The sequence below is a fragment of the Melitaea cinxia genome, chromosome 11, assembly GCF_905220565.1.
Source record: "Melitaea cinxia chromosome 11, ilMelCinx1.1, whole genome shotgun sequence".
In the NCBI taxonomy this organism is placed as follows: domain Eukaryota; kingdom Metazoa; phylum Arthropoda; class Insecta; order Lepidoptera; family Nymphalidae; genus Melitaea; species Melitaea cinxia.
The window spans coordinates 9,260,797-9,278,106 of record NC_059404.1 but is presented as its reverse complement, the minus strand read 5'-3'; the positions used below and the strand labels follow the sequence as shown (position 1 = coordinate 9,278,106).

The following is a 17,310-nucleotide window of genomic DNA, read 5'->3' as shown; positions in this document are numbered from 1 at the left end:
CGATACGTCGAGGATATCCTTCACGAACATGTTGCACCCTTTGGAGGGTTTATTGAATATGACCAATTCATTTTAATGCATGATAATGCACGTCCACACGTCGCTCATATCGTAAATAAGTACCTTCAAGAGGTTGGTATTCAAAAATTGCAGTGGCCAGCTCGCAGCCCCGACTTAAACTCAATAGAGCATATTTTGGATAAGCTAAAAAGGACAATTAAAACAACATCGATCCCACCACAAACTCTTAGCCAGCTTCGAGATGCTGCACTGACTTTATTTAATACTACTTTTTATACTACTTTTTTATACTACTTTTATTTATAATTTATCCGTGGTGTAATTAATCTGTGGTTTTCATTTTGAACTTTTGTTTTAAATTTACGAAACATAAAGTTTACAGAAAAAATATTAAGATTAATTAGTCCTTAATGTTAAGCTTATCGCTACCTAGACATCACCCTGGTGGTGCGTGTGCCGTATGGGCACCTAAACACCGGTTACAGGTTCGAAATATTTCTTTTCGGAGTCTGTTCTTGTGTATCTTCCCACTGTGCCTCGGAGAACGCGTTAAACTGTCGGTCTCAGTTATTATCATACACCTGTTAGCAATTGTTCTCGCATTAGAGCAAGCTATCTATATAAATGAAATGAATTGTTAGGCGCATAACTCTAGAACGGCTCGACCAATTCCGCTATTTTTTTTTTTGTATGTTTCTTAAGGCCACGGAAGGTCGCGCGTGAGCGGCGCTCCAGATTAAGCTAATTTCTCATACGAAGTATTTTGTTTCACTCGCCAGCCCGTATAGATGTTTCACATTAGCGCTCATTGAATACAGTGCTAGAAATCGTACTAAACTTCGTTTCATAGGACCACAATTGCTGGCGCTCCAATCGTTACTTGTTAGCTTGACGCCAAATGTACGCGTAGATATAGATAATGTTGTTACATTACTATTGTATAGGTATAGTAGAATACAAAGAATGTGATTTAAGGACAGTATGTATTTTAAAGAAATATAGATTTAAGATTACCTATGTAATATTCGTGGCAGTGCACTGCACCAGCGTTCTTTAGGATGAGCCACCTCTAGTCGGAGCTTAATCCACCACGCTACTTCACTTTGGCGGAGCTCTAATGCGAGAACGATTGCTAACAGGTGTATGATAATAACTGAGACCGACAGTTTAACGCGTTCTCCGAGGCACAGTGGGAAGATACACAAAAACAGACTCCGAAAAGAAATATTTCGAACCTGTAACCGTGTTTAGGTGCCCATACGGCACACGCACCACCAGGGTGATGTCTAGGTAGCGATAAGCTTAACATTAAGGACTAATTAATCTTAATATTTTTTCTGTAAACTTTATGTTTCGTAAATTTAAAACAAAAGTTCAAAATGAAAACCACAGATTAATTACACCACGGATAAATTATAAATAAAAGTAGATTAAAAGAATCGTGTTGTGAAAGTATCGATTCTACATAACTGGTTTTCGCCTCTGTACCTATTAATGAATGCTTTTACTAATTTTTTATCCTAATCTCACACGACATGCGCCAGCTATAATAATTGTTCTTTTTTTTAAACTATTTTATATAATTTGGATTACGCTTATTGGATTTGTCAGTCGAGTCCTAGAGTTGTATGTATAAATTAATCGATATACTAAAATGTTTGTAATACCTATTATGTACTTCAAAATAATTACGAAGGTTCTCTAAATTCTTTCTCCTGATGAATCTACTGAAAAATTTCGAAAATTTGTAGAGCAGCAGTTACGCTGACCACTATAGTGTTTATTTCTAATTATGTATTTCTGTTTTAATTTGTTTAAAACCACATTAAATTAATAATTATACCCATTAAAAACTTTGTAAAAAAACGTACCTAAAAGTGTCAAAATAAAGGAGAAAAATCTATGCCTTGGTTTTAACCTGATATCCGGCTTAAAATCGTTTGAAATCTAATAAAATCGGTAATATATTTCACCGGTATTTAGATATACAACGCTATGCGACGCGCCGCTTACTAATGTCAAATTCTGCTTTCATCTTAAAATTGGTGAAAACATTGCTGGTTATTGTTGTTTCTATAATTACAGTGTGTATTAGTAATATTCTCATTTTGACAGCCTAGTTAGAAGAAAACTCTTATTTAAAAAAGATTTTTTTTCCCAGATGCGTCTATTAAGTGACTAAAATGGACCAACAATTTTCATTGTCTTGGAACAACTTCCACGGAAATTTAAGTAAAGGTTTTGCTGGCTTACTAGGAAATGGTGAATTTGTGGATGTGACTATCGCAGTTGAAGGTCATTTACTACAAGCGCATAAAGTTATATTATCGATATGTTCGCCTTATTTCAAAAAAATGTTTCAATTAAATCCGTGTCAGCACCCAATTGGTATGTTACTCAATAATTGTACACTCAAATAAGAGATTTAAATTTATAGTCATTAAAATTTTTTGATGTTATTTTATATTGTAAATATTTACAGTTGTGTTGCGGGATGTCACTCACAAGGCAATGAGAGATTTATTGCAGTTCATGTACCATGGAGAAGTAAGCGTCAAAAGGGAAGATCTGACCAGCTTTATAGGTACAGCTGAAGTGTTGCAAATCAAGGGTTTAACAAATAAAGAGGTGAGGGGATTGACCACTATCATATATGATATATTTGTGTACTGAAGTAAATAAAGCTCTGCTTTGAAATAAATGAAAAAGAAAAAGTTTTTTGTCTAGTAAGACATGCAGTTATCCTGACTTTAATAAGGCAGGACATAGGAAGAAGTATCTTGCTAAAATTTGGATCAGCGTAACTATGTTACGTTATCATGTTACATTATAGGACTTTTACTTTATACATAGTCAGACATAGACATAGTCAATAAAATCCTAATATATTGTTACTTTTGAGATAATCATGTGTTATGTATATTATATCATTTAACCTAAATATTCACATGCAAGAGCACCTAAATATTATTTATTTCATTTATTATTGATTAAATTTATACTTCTTTTTGTGACTGTTGGCTTTCCTAATAAAATAACATAAAGAACTTAAGTCAGTCTTCCAACATTGTTGTAGAGCACTAAACTGGTTTTAAAAAAATATTAAAGTTTTAAATTATGTATTGTTCTGTTGTATTACTGTCAATAATTGGTAGTGGCTAAGATTAACATTGTAATATTTTTCTAATTAACTTACTACTATATTTTTTTTTTAATAATTAGTTAAAATTTCTAATCTTGTAATAGATTTATTTTGTAACTTACAGACTGAAGAGGATGTATTTGAGGCAGATAAAGAATTAACAAAACAAAATGTAACAAGTCAAAATGATAGTCGTGATGCAGAATCTTGTACATCCGATATGTTTGACTCCACTGCTAATGAAATATCTGATAACAACGACATAGATTTAGTTAAACAAAGACAATTTATTGAAAAACTGCAAAGGCTGAGTAGCTTAAAAAGAAAATCAGAAGAATTCCTACAGAAAAATTATTACTCTGATATACTCAATTCAGAGAAGAGACCTAAGATATGTGAGAAAGTAACTAATAAAATGGATAATAATTTAATGCAAAGAAACAGTTTTGATAATGTCAAAAGTATTTATGAAGAAACTCCTGTAGAAATTACAACATCTTTAAATCCAAATGTTGAAAAACCAGTGGATAAAGAATCTTCAGATGGCAAAAATCCATTAGTAATAGAACATGTAACAGATTTAAAAACAGAATGTGATGATAGCGATATTATTGTATCGGATCCAGCGGTTTGCACTACTCCTAAAAGTTACGAAAGCTCGAGGGATTTGAAAAAAAGCTTGATAGTACCACTGGAGTACCAATCTCCTCAAGAAAGTAAGTACTTAGGTTGTTATTATACAAGCATGTCCTTTTTTATAGTTAAGAAAAATTTTATTAACATTATTTAACCATTACAAAAACTGACAACTTTAAACTTACATTATGAAGTATCTTCAGTTATTAGACAAAAAATTTAGTGTAATGTATATAATTTGTTAACTTGTTATTCTGTATATAAAGACAGCTAATACTGATCAAGCAAAGACCTATTGCAATTAACTTTTTTTTTAATTAGAAGTGTTGTGCGTCCTAGTGCTTCTTCTTTTTAATTTCAAAGGAATAAAGATTGTGCTGAAAATGCAATCATTTATTAATTTTTCTAGCATTTGTTGTTTTCTGTTGCAAACCCTTCATGCTATGAAAACACGATGGCATTTTCAACATTATCATGTTTCTTGATTGCTTAGTATAAATTTGTTTTGAAAATGCCCATCGTGCTTTCAGATTGTACCGGGTTGAGCTCGTTATTTATGGATCTAAAAAATTTAGTTAACGGTAAAGTAACTAATGCATTGAAGACTGGAGAGATTCCAAGATATGTTATGGAACATCGTCTTGTTACCATTCCACAAAAGGAAGATGGGAAAAAAAAATATCCTCAAAGATCCTGTAGACTTTGTTGGAGAATTGGCAAACGACGTGACACTCGCTTTATGTGTAGTGCTTGTGAACTGCCTTTTTGTAAATCACCATGTTTTGAAATACATTTTAATGACATGTTTAAAGTGTCACAATTGCAGGGAGATTATTTTGCACCTTAGTCCTTAAGATTCATACTCGCTTTTATACCTCTCAAGAGAATTAGTCTTAAGTATAATATATTATTAAAATCACAAGTGATACTGCGAAATATTTAAAATCAATGAATCATAGATTCAATAGATTTTGGGGACCAAATTAAAAAAATATGGAAGTATTTATTCTAAAACTTAAAGTTACTATAAAGTTAAAACAGAAATTTATATATTTGCATTTTAAAGATTTATAAGCACAATAATAAAATTGTCAGTAATGCCTGTGATAATTGTAATTTTCCCTAGAGTGCCAACACTGTACTGCTTTTTATTCCTTTTGTATAAAATGATTCGTGCCATCAATCCTCTGCCATATTTTCAAGACTTTATTGCTCATATTCTAGTCTATTTATTATATTAAGTAATGTTTAACATAAGAAATTTGAAATTTTTACACATGTGATGGTAGAACTTACTTCTTCCCAGTGATTAAAACGTAATCTTGTAAAACAGTGATCTCTGTATTGGTAGAGCTATTTTTTTGTCTTTTAAGAAGTAATTCACATTCCTAAATGTGATAGCCATATTTTAATAAAAAGGAAATGGCTGAGATCTTTAGTATATAAGAATAATATTATATTTTTGTAATACTTGCGTGATGTTTGAGAAAGTACACTGAGTGTTTTTAAAGATAATAAATCATGTGTACAGAATTTGTTATTTTTTTTTTTTCTTACATCCATATGTAATTTGTAACTGGTATTTGAAAGTAATTCTGTGTTTGTTTAAAGATGTATAGAAATGGGAGTTTTAGTTAATGGCAAATATTAATAGTTTACAGTCATAATTTTCTCTATCTCTATTTTATTTTGTCATGTCTAAAATTCTTTCCTGCGTGTCTTAAGATTGACACAAGGCTATATAGTTTTAAATCTTCTTTTTGCTCAATGTATTTTATATGGTTGTGCTATAAAATAAAAATAATTAATTAATTTTCTATTTTTCTGTTTCAGATGCTCTCTCACTTGTTATGAATGGAACGTGTGACAATCAGCTTCCAATACGTTATAAATATATATACAGTAGAAAAGGTCATAAACAACTAGTGCATATGAATTTTGTTTATACAAAACATTCAACAACACACGGTAAAACTTCATGGAGATGTGTCCAATATTTCTCACTGAACAGATGTCCAGCTACAGTGGAAACTATAGACTCTATGATATATGCAGTAAATCATCAGCACAATCATGAAGACTGCTATGAAAAATTAGCAAGAAATAACATTTATGAAATGAATAATTCTCCTAAATAGATATAGTTTAGTCTCTTAATCGAAAAAAGGGGTCAACCTCAGAGGGAAATTAAATCAGAAGCTGAAAATTAAGTCTAAGATATCTAAGATATTTAAGATAAAATGTCTGAATAAACAAATGTTTTTTTTATCATAATTTTTTGCCTAATGAGGCTTGAGACAACATTTCTAGTAACAAAATAAAGGTAAATACAAGTTTTCAGAATATGCCTTTTCAACAGAGGCGAGACCCCTATCTCGACTGGACTAATAAGAAATAGTGACACGTTTTAAAAGTATGAAATGTACTATAAAATAGATATAAATATTAAAATAGGTGTTACCATTCTAAAATGCCTTCCCAGATAAACTAGATTACGAAATCGACATTCTACACTCATTTAAAGAAATAATTAATTGTAATTGGACTATTATTTACATCAAAAACGTCACAAAATTTAAAAAAAAGGAAGCAACAACGGTTAAACATAGAAGGTAAAAGGTAAACTACAATAATATTTATATTAAGGTTCAACCAATGTACGTAATTGTGCCAAAAGATCAGATCAGCTTTCAATGAGCCAAAACAAAATGTAAAAGTATTTAAGGTATGAAATTTCATTAGAATATAGAAAGTGTAAAGTTCCTATATTTTCATTAAGTACCTAATACATTGCTTAGTAATATTTTAATTATATAATAAACACATTTAACTTTGAGAAAATCACTTGTACATACTTATTTAAACTGTGTATAGCATCACATGATAATTATATTGCAATAATTTATTTTTTCATCTAGTCATACAGAATCATATTAACATGTAGAAAATAATTGTTTATAAAAAAAAAAACGTGTATATAAAAAATATTTAATTTGTAATTATAGTACATCTATTTACAAATAACGGAAATAAATTAAGTTTTTAACAATTTCGTCGGCGGTGCTGAAATTTTATTCGCAAGCAATGCGGCTACCCTCTTCCTCTGTCTATGCTTCTTACTAAATCCAACACCTGAAATTAAATTATTGTCAGTTCGTTTCAGCCTATAATATCCCACTACTGGGCATAGGCCACTTTCCCCATGTAGGAGAAGAATCAGAGCTTAATCCACCACGTTGCTCCAATGCGGGTTGGCAGATATATATCCCTACTATGAGTAACGATCGCTATCAGGTGTACATGATAAGAAACGGGACCGACGGCTTAACGTGCTCTCCTAGGCACGGTGGGGAGACCCACAAGGACTGCACAAACACCCAGACCACGGCAAAAACCTGTATGGCCAAGACAAATGTTTGTCATGTGCGGGGATCGAACCCGCAACCGCCAGCGCAACAGGTACAATCCTTGGCTGTGACCGTTGCGCCAACGCGGCGTCTGTCTTCTGTCAGTTATCTATATAATTAATACGTGAAGCAAAAAACGTTATACACCTTTTTACGAAAATTGCGCGGACGAACGAGTGATGGAATTTCATGCACTTATAATTTATGTAAAACAGGAGTGCAGAATGGTAATATTTATTAAAATTATGCATAAAAATATATTGAATCAATAAAAAAAACATTACACACAATACCATGTATTTGACACACACGCACGCGCATATTGGTTACTCAATTCGACCGTATACATATATTTTTTTATATATGTATGTTGGGGGAAAACTTCGTCGTTTATGAACCGATTTTTATAATTATTTTGTTGTTGGAAAGGAGATATCCCAAGTATAGTATAATGATAAGGAAACCAGGATCTGATGATAGAATCCCAGAGAAATCGAAGGAAACCTTTGAAAATCGTAGTGACGACTAGTGCGTTTGTTAATTTTTTCGTCTACTTACGTTATATTACTTGCCGATGTAATTGAAGTCGGTTTTTTTCGTTTGCGAGCAAACACAATTATTTTGATTGTCAGTCTATATTCAAATTAAAAACTTTTAAAAAAGGTAAAGGATTTTTTGGTTTTCTTTAATTTAAATTTTTAACTATGGCCGAATTTCAACCTCTGGGCGACCACTAGTATTAATTAATCCTGCTGTGGCAGAGTTTACCAGATTGGTTAACGTTAATCCAATTATTTTTTCAAATTAAATATATAGTTTTTTAGCAGTAAAGAACCTTGTATTTGTAATACATACGGTAAACGTTACGTGTATAGTAAGACCCTATGGAAAAAATCTCATAAAACATGGACAAATGCAGACCAAATTCAGGGTTATGAGAGTCTATGAGATCTGATAGATTCTTATAAATCGGTATGAGAATTTGGTCTGCATTTGTCCATGGTTTTTGAGATTTTTTCCATATAAATGTGCAATGGTCGGGTAATGTCAAACGCATCATGCGCGTCATATTGAGAGGGACAGAGAGAGAGAGAGAGAGAAGATGAGGAATTGTCGAGTAAATTACAAAGGTACATTATACCGTATGCGTCATGATAAGAGAGAGATTACTAATTGTGAAGTAATTATATCCAAAATGTCTCAGATGTTTTAAATCATCCTGGTGTCAAGAGATACAGTCAAACGCATTCAATAATCCCGTAATACCATGAATATTCTAATTTATTATCTTTCAAAAACTTTATAAAAAACTAAAACACTATTTTTATTGACTGTACTGCTTGCTTGTATTGTTAGAACTACTACTATTGCAACACGGATCAAATCAAACTCCGTACTGACAAAATATACCCACACCAAGATAATTTAAACAATCTTCACTATTTTGTTCCTCTTTCCCATAAAATTATACAAATAGAAACTTACGAATATCAATATCTGGTTTCTCTTTCAAACCAAACGATCTAGCAACAGCTTCTAAATCCATACTTATTAAATTAAAAACATGTTTTAATTTTTTAACTTCAAAAGCTCTGATATAACCCTCGAATGCATCAACCGCCATATTATAAAATTGAGGATCTGCCATTGCAATCTCCATCTATATAAAATAAAGCATTGATTAAATAAGAAAATATTAAATTTACACTTTGGTGATTTTTTATAAGTACATATATATATATATTATATATTTCACCTTGGGAGCCAAATCACTGTATTTATTCCATAATTCATATTTGTCAAGATATATTTTAGCTTCTTGCAAATAACTAATGAACTCTTTTTCCTCTGGTCGTAACAATAATACCGCCCGTCCTTCAGCGCCTAAACCTCTTGCTGTTCTGCCGACTCTGTGAATGTATTCCTGAGAAATATTATGCATTTTAAAAATCGCTAGTGGACATTTGTTAAATTTTACTAACATCAGAATTAGTGGTCATCCATTAATCACATGATATTTTTAGTACATTTTTAACCCCCTACCCTCTTTATGATATAAATGTAATAATATCTCCTTCCCCATATCCAAAAATCACGTGTATTTTTTTGTGCAAATGCCAAACTATTAACATTTTCCAAATATTATCTTTAAATATTGGTATAACTTTAAAGTGATTAAAATTTTAGAAAATTTGGCATCGTGATACTAATTTCCAGAGATACATCATGGTTGCAGGGTATTTTTGGTTTAGAAACCGCTCGTTCAACGAAACATAAATATAGGTGATATCATATTATAGCTCTCCCGCCCCGTTATGTTATTTCATAAATTTTTCCCGTACACCACCCCCCCTTTCGAGCTTCACGAGATTAATGGACGACTCCTTCTTCCAATATGCTACGTTTTAAAATAATACTTACATTGGTGTCCGATGGTGGATCAAACTGAACAATCCAATCTACTGCTGGTATATCCAAACCTCTTGCAGCTAAATCAGTACAAAATAGAGCCATTGCTTCAGTGTTATAGAAACTATTTATTGTCGCTGTCCTGTCTGCTTGATTCATTTTACCCTTAAATGGAAAAAGATGTATTTATGCACAAAGACAGACACAAAAATACTATTTTCATTCTTTGTATTGGTAATTAAAAATATCAGACTTACTAAAAACATAATTAATATTCAACTCAAATTTTTTCATACAATATTTAGATAATGTAATTAATTTAAAAAACTTACATGAATACATAGAACACCCATGTTACAATGTTTCTTAAAAAATTCATAATGAAAAACTACAGACTTGCAACTTGAAAAGAAAATCATGATTTTGTAATTCTGTGTCTTTTTCAATAATTTATGTAACCAATGAAGGCGGTATTCTGTCTCACATATAACATATCTACAAAAAATTAAATAATTAAAATCACAATGTTATTGTAAGAATTAAATAAGAAATAATTGTGTTTGCTCGCAAACGAAAAAAAAAAACCGACTTCAATTACATCGACGAGTAATACAACGTGGATCGACGAAAAAATAGTCAAGTAACTACGCGATATCAAACATTACTCAAAAAGTAGTTATCAGATCTCGATAAAATTTATATGTGACCACATGATAAACATCAGCTTTCGATTAAATTAAAACTTATCAAAATCGGTACACCCAGTAAAAATTTATTGCGGATTTTCGATAGTTTCCCTCGATTTCTCTCGGATCCCATCGTCAAATCCTGGTACCAAACTAGGGATATCCCCTTTCCAACAAAAAAAGAATTATCAAAATCGGTATATCCAGTAGAAAGTTATGCGGTATAATATAACGTAGGTCGACGAAAAAAGCGTCAAGTAAAAACGCATTATTAGATATAACTCGAAAAGTAGTTGTTAAATCTCAAATAAATTTAAATGGGACCAAATGACATACACCACCTATCGATCAAAAGAAAATTTGTCGAAATCGCTGCACCCAGTCAAAAGTTCTGAAGTAACATACATTAAAAAAAATACAGTCGAATTGAGAACCTCCTCCTTTTTTGGAAGTCGGTTAAAAAGATATCTTAATCTTATTTAAGAAATATATAACAATAGAGGTTGTTAACAAAGCACCTTAGATAGCTTGTGTGAGTTGCAAAACATATTTTAATCATTAACTTTTAAATAATTGTATACTAACTGGTGCTCCAAGAGTTAATTTCAGTAAAATAAATATAATTGTGTTTGCTCGCAAACGAAAAAAAAACCGACTTCAATTACATCGACGAGTAATACAACGTAGATCGACGAAAAAATAGTCAAGCAACTACGCGTTATCAAAGATTACTCAAAAAGTAGTTATCAGATCTTAATAAAATTTAAATGTGACCACATGACAAACATCAGCTTTCGATTAAATTAAAAATTATTAAAATCGGTACACCCAGTAAAAAGTTATTGCGGATTTTCAAGAGTTTCCCTCGATTTCTCTGGGATCCCATCATCAGATCCTGGTTTCCTTATCATGGTACTAAACTAGGGATATCTTCTTTCCAACAATAATTGTGTTTGCTCGCAAACGAAAAAAAAAAACCGACTTCAATTACATCGACAAGTAATACAACGTAGATCGACAAAAAAATAGTCAAGCAACTACGCGTTATCAAAGATTACTCAAAAAGCAGTTATCAGATCTCGATAAAATTTATATGTGACCACAGGATAAACATCAGCTTTCGATTAAATTAAAAATTATCAAAATCGGTACACCCAGTAAAAAGTTATTACGGATTTTCCAGAGTTTTCCTCGATTTCTCTGGGATCCCATCATCGGATCCTGGTTTCCTTATCACGGTACCAAACTAGGGATATCCCCTTTCCAACAAAAAAAGAATTATCAAAATCGGTACATACAGTAGAAAGTTATACGGTATAATACAACGTAGGTCGACGAAAAAAGCGTCAAGTAAAAACGCATTATTAGATATAGCTCGAAAAGTAGTTGTTAGATCTCAAATAAATTTAAATGGGACCAATTGGCACACACCACCTTTCGATTAAAACAAAATTTGTCGAAATCGGTCTACCCGGTCAAAAGTTCTGATGTAACATACATAAAAAAAAAAAAAATACAGTCGAATTGAGAACCTCCTCCTTTTTTTGGAAGTCGGTTAAAAATAGCCTATAACCTTTCTCCGGGCAATGGTCTATAAAACGCAAAAATAATTTATCAATTCGAACCAGTAGTTCCTGAAATTAGTGTATTTAAACATACACACAAACGTTTTAGCTTTTTATTATTAACATAGATTATTTAGCCGTGTGGAGTAGAATAGCAGCACCCCCTTTCTTCCCGTCGTAAAAGGCGACCGAGGGATAAATCTGGCTCAAAATCATCAGAGGCCTGGAGAAGGAAAACTTCATTTGAAACCCGGAATAGGGTATCCGTCAAGCATTCGTGGCATAGCTCTAAAATGCGAAAGACTTGCAGCCGAACTGGCTCCACACGTATCGATTCGTCGTTCCTGTGGGCCTAGCCAGTGAGGTCGAGAGTCTTCCTGAAGAGTGTCTTAGGCGACACAGTGTCTGTCTGACACTGTCTAAATCGTCTGCAATAGACAGACTAAGTCCAATGATGACAGATTATTACAATTTGTTTGATTAAAATTAAAATTCAGAACCGCCTACATTAGCTAAATCGAGGCAACCAATAAAACGAAGATGTGTGCAATTTGTAAGAAACGAAGAAACCTCCGCCTTTTGCTTAGAAATTTCCAAAGTTATGAAAAAGCACAATAAAGATATAGTAAAAAATAGACATAGACATGCGTTGGCGCAACGGTTACAGCCATGGATTGTACCTGTTGCGCTGGCGGTTGCGGGCTCGATCCCCGCACATGACAAACATTTGTATTGGCCATACAGGTGTTTGCCGTGGTACACCCATTTATGACTACCATATGAATATCATCAATTAATGCCTTTTTTTTCACAATAAACAATTTTTTTTAGATTTATTACAAAGAGAAATCTTAGAGTTTAGGTAAATCTGGTGGTAATAAGCTTGACGCACTCAAGATGAATAATATCTACATCATTACCTACTGAGGTACTAGCCTTATATAGAGGATAATCGAGGTGAGGGTGATCGGGGGTACCGTACGGTATTGTGGGCTGCAACTACTGCTCTAGCCGGCGACCCCCCATGGGAGCTCGTGGCGTAGGTCCTTGCCGAGACATACTCATAAGTCTCGGGTAGAAGGGCTCTCGGTGAGAACCCCACGTTGGACGGGGTCCTACGGGTGCGCCGGATGGGGCAAGAAGCATTAATGCGAAGGTGGGGGAGGACCTGACGGAACAGCCGTATGGCACTTGCACTGACGCAAGTTCTCACCGGGCACGGCTGCTTTGGTGAATACTTGTGTCGGACGGCCCAAAGGGAGCCGACGACTGGATGTCACGATTGTGGCGCGGCGGTGGACTCTGCCCAGCACACCCTCGAGGTGTGCCCGGGATGGGCGGCGCTGCGTCGCAATCTGACGACAGTCCTCGGAGGGGACTTGTCACTGCCGAGCGTCATCACCGCGATACTCGGCGACGACGACTCCTGAAAGACTATGGTCCCCTTCTGCGAGACAGTAATGTCCCAGAAGGAGAATTACAAGCGGATGAGAGAGGAGGAAGGTGCTGAAGCCGACATACGGTCTAGAAATGCCTACCTGGGCATCCTGGATATCACCCGTAAATGGGTTCCCCTGCGATACAAAAAAAAGAAAAGAAAAGGTACTAGCCTTATACTTCTTACCCTTGTTTTAATCCTTCAACTGTTGCTCGATCATTATCTTCATTAGTATTTATTGACTGTACATCATCTTTCATAGCAGATTTTATTAGAGCATCTGTTGTTTCTGATTGTGTAGCACTAAATAACATTGTTTGCCTATTTTCTGAAAATAAAATATTAATTTTACTGCAAACCTTTAATTTCCTTTAATTTGTCAACAGTCCCATCCATAGGAACAAAACATTAATTTTTAACATTTTTTTTTAATATCATATCAAAAATCAACCGTTCCAGCAGGGAGCTAGAGCACCAATAAGGTCAGTTGGAGATGCAGGTTTGATCCCTGCTGGAACGGTCGATTTATGATATGATATTGAAATATGTTTAGAATTCCCTAATGTGTGGGGTGGGTAACACAAAAATAAAAATAAAATTGTACATTTTTTTTTACTTTTCTAATGAATAAGAATAATGTGTTGTGCTCAGTTGTGTATGCAACATTAATTGAATAATTATAATAAAATATGGATATTTAAATAGTACTGGTACTGTGTGGCTACGGTACTAAAGAATATAGCCACCCCATCTCTTCCCGTGGGTGTCTTAAGAGGCGACTAAGGGATAACACATTTCCGCTACCACCTTGGAACTTAAAAAGCCGACCGGTGGCTGGATAACCTTCCAACTGCTGGCTTTGAAATACACAGGCCGAAGACAGGCAGCAGCGTCTTCGCTGCGATAAAGCCAGCCCTGCGGTCACCAACCTGCCTGCCCAGCGTGGTGACTATGGGCAAAACACATGAGTTCACATTATTTTTGCCATAAACTTGTGGAGGCCTATGTCCAGCAGCGGACTGTATAGGCTGTAATGATTTAATTAGTATAATAAATTATGTATATTTCTTACTTGGAAGACGGTTAACAATTTGCTTTATATCCTCTTCAAAACCATACTGGAATATTTTATCAGCTTCATCTAACACTAAACATTTAACATGTCTGTAATCAAACTCCTTTGTTCTCATATGGTCAAACAATCTGCCAGGTGTGGCAACGATTATATGTGCTCCTGAAATACATTGACATTAACAAATAGAATCTTATTTTATTGTGTACATTTGTTTTTAAAATACCATTACAGCTTCCTATAACCCTTTTGTATGTATTCCTTCATTTAAATCTAATTTTGCTAATATATCAATAATTAGTGCAATGGCTACAGTCCTTAGCTGTGGCATTAATTTATTCTTAAAACAAAACTTTGTACATGCCAGACCTTTGTTGTGATATGGGAATTAATAGTTCTGTTGCTATTACTTTCCAAACACCTACAATAAGGTTTCGCCCTACCAAAAACTATTTTTCTGTAATCAATTTGTGTACAAAAACCAGAAATAAAAGTAAATAAATAAATAAAAAGTTATTTATTTATTTATATATTTAATCGCTTACCATTAAGTGAGCTATACATTTTTTTACAAATGTAGTTGCATATTAAAAAAAATTACAACACATACCTTTAGCAAGTGCTAAACTTTGCAATTTTCTGTTCTCTCCGCCTATTATTAATGCCGATGAAATAAATTCAAAATATGATGTTATGTCTTGTAACACTGAAAAAGTTTGCGTAGCTAACTCCCTTGTTGGAGATACTATGATACAAAATGCACCTGAAACATACACAATATGCATATATTCCTTATTTAAATCTACAATTATAAATACCCTATAAAGGCAATGTTTGCAGTAGACACTGTGAGTTACTGCACCATGGATTTTATTTTAACAACCCTTTATTTATAGGTACTTATATTGTTTATAACTAATTTAAAAAAAGTATCCTTTAAAAGTTCTAAGTATTGAAAACAAAACATATTTACCTTGTGAAGATTCATTTACTAATTTTGCTACTAGTTCTACAACCGGTATTAAGAACGCTAATGTTTTTCCAGAGCCAGTTTTGGCAGTAGCAACTACATCTGCTCCATCTAAAGCTTTAGGTATTACTGCAGCTTGGATATCGGTCATTAACTTAAAACCCATATTTTTAATAGCTTCATATGTCTGTTTCGAGATTTTGTTTTTAAAATCTTCAAACTTTAGATTTTTTGAGCGTTCCTCCATTAAAAATTATTTAAATTACTAAAGCACAATTTTTTTACTTTATAGTTAAATTAACAATTACAATATTATAATTATTTTGCGTAGAACGACTATCAAACACTAATAAACAAAATAATCACAACCCACAGGTGATTATATGGCGATGACTGTTGTTGTTGTTTTAAAATTTATCCCCAATAGGGAAAGGCAAAGGACTATAATCCATACAGCCTAGTCTGAATTTGTAAGTTTCGTTCTGATATATCAAAAGGCCGGAGCCAAGTCTGAAGTAACTTTATTGTTCTTCTGATTCGATGACTGGTAGAGTAAGGCCGAAACCAAGTCTGAAATTTCATATTTTCGTCTACTCTTCTTTGTCTATAAGTGATAGGCGAGGTCGAAACCAAGTCTGTAATAGGCCGAAGCCTGAAATATCAAAATAAAATTTCACATCCGATGAATGAAGGTCCTGATCCTGTTTCAAATATCATTGATAGTATTGCAAATAAATTCAAATATACTAGTATAGTTATCCAAATTAGTCAATAAATCTTGTGTATTGCGCGGGACATTTTTTGGTCCAGAAGTTGATAACAAGTTGGCTATAAATAAGAGGCGTTCCAGATTAAAAGCGGAGCATTCAAAAAATATGTGATCTAAAGACTGTGTAGAGTTGTTGGTGCAATGTGGGCAAACGGGCGATGAGATGATACGCATACGATTCAAATGTGCATTAAATCTGCAATGTCCAAATCTCAAGCGGCATAGTATTGTATAATATTTTCTGCTTCTATGTTGATGCGATTTAGTAAACCAAGGACTTTTTCCAATATCTTGATTTATCTGAGCATACCAAGATCCTTTTCTTAACAAGGTTTGTCGCCAAAGATCACGCCAATCAGATAGGATTTTTGATTTAATAGCAACTAATAGATCAGTGTATGGTACGGCAACATTCTCATCAACAGGGCTGCCGCTGTCACTGTCAACAATTGAACGTGCCAGAAAGTCCACATGTTCATTTCCCCTTACTCCTATATGTGAAGGTGTCCACAATAATTTGATGTTGTAGTTTCTTCTGGATAGTTGATAAAGGAGATGTCTTATTTCTAAAATGATGAAGTTTGTATTAGCACTGAATTGATAATTATCTAAAGCCTTTAGAACGCTCATACTGTCAGTAATGATCAGCCAATATTGATTAGTTTGTTTTTTAATGAATTCTAGGGCAGCAGTAATTGCTAGAGCTTCAGCTGTAAATATTGATATCTCCTTTTTCAATCTGACGCCTTGGCCAAACTTCAGATGAGGTACATAATAGGCCATGGAAACATTTATATCATTTTTTGATCCATCTGTGTAAACTTGTTTGAACTTATCAGAGTATTGTGCTATGAGGTTGTAAACTTCCTGGCGCTCTTTTAGCTTATGGTCAATAATAATATCGATTTGATTAATAAGACAGTCAAACTCCCTTTCGTAACACATCCAATTGCTAGAACTGTGTATTTTGTGTTGGTTATTTAGATTTAACATGAATGAATATTCGAAGAGAATAAATGGGTTATTAGAAGTTAATGGAGCATTTACAGGATATTTACTATGTAAGTAATTAAGCTTTTTAATTAGAGGATGATTACTAATGGAAAACAGTTTTAGCAAAAAACAGTATTTCAAATATTTAAATCTAAGGTGTAAAGGGGAAATGTTGCACTCGACCTGTAACGAATTAATTGGG

The 17,310-nt window shown here is 33.4% G+C and overlaps 2 protein-coding genes across 3 annotated transcripts; one reads left to right on the top strand and one right to left on the bottom strand.

Moving 5' to 3' along the window:
- Positions 1-2,035: 2,035 nt before the first annotated feature.
- Positions 2,036-5,332, top strand: LOC123657856 (protein abrupt-like). Of its 2 annotated transcripts, XM_045593355.1 has the most exons (5): positions 2,036-2,105; positions 2,183-2,409; positions 2,504-2,649; positions 3,288-3,879; positions 4,330-5,332. In XM_045593355.1, the coding sequence occupies exons 2-5, from the start codon at positions 2,205-2,207 to the stop codon at positions 4,644-4,646; spliced, it is 1,260 nt and encodes a 419-aa protein (XP_045449311.1). In that variant the 5' UTR covers positions 2,036-2,105; positions 2,183-2,204; the 3' UTR covers positions 4,647-5,332. The 2 variants fall into 2 exon arrangements, with proteins under 2 accessions (XP_045449311.1, XP_045449313.1); XM_045593357.1 differs by lacking the exon at positions 2,036-2,105 and having other exon boundaries at positions 2,116-2,409.
- A 1,215-nt stretch (positions 5,333-6,547) lies between these two features.
- On the bottom strand, positions 6,548-15,527 carry LOC123657855 (probable ATP-dependent RNA helicase pitchoune). The gene is made up of 9 exons (XM_045593354.1): positions 15,350-15,527; positions 14,987-15,139; positions 14,377-14,538; positions 13,491-13,632; positions 9,948-10,110; positions 9,628-9,780; positions 8,963-9,130; positions 8,692-8,866; positions 6,548-6,931 (listed from the first exon to the last, which is right to left on the bottom strand). Exons 1-9 carry the CDS (start codon positions 15,510-15,512, stop codon positions 6,834-6,836), a joined length of 1,377 nt encoding a protein of 458 aa, XP_045449310.1. The 5' UTR covers positions 15,513-15,527; the 3' UTR covers positions 6,548-6,833.
- Between the last annotated feature and the right edge of the window lie 1,783 nt (positions 15,528-17,310).

Bases quoted from the DNA above. Each gene is read 5' to 3' on its own strand.
- LOC123657856 (XM_045593355.1), top strand. From the start codon at position 2,205: ATGGACCAACAATTTTCATTGTCTTGGAACAACTTCCACGGAAATTTA. The intron at 2,410-2,503 runs GTATGTTACTCA...AAATATTTACAG, and splicing joins TCCGTGTCAGCACCCAATTG to TTGTGTTGCGGGATGTCACT. The intron at 3,880-4,329 runs GTAAGTACTTAG...TCGTGCTTTCAG, and splicing joins GTACCAATCTCCTCAAGAAA to ATTGTACCGGGTTGAGCTCG.
- LOC123657855 (XM_045593354.1), bottom strand. From the start codon at position 15,512: ATGGGTTTTAAGTTAATGACCGATATCCAAGCTGCAGTAATACCTAAA. The intron at 13,633-14,376 runs GTAAGAAATATA...TTTTATTTTCAG, and splicing joins AATTGTTAACCGTCTTCCAA to AAAATAGGCAAACAATGTTA. The intron at 10,111-13,490 runs GTAAGAAGTATA...AATTTTTTGTAG, and splicing joins GTTGAAGGATTAAAACAAGG to ATATGTTATATGTGAGACAG.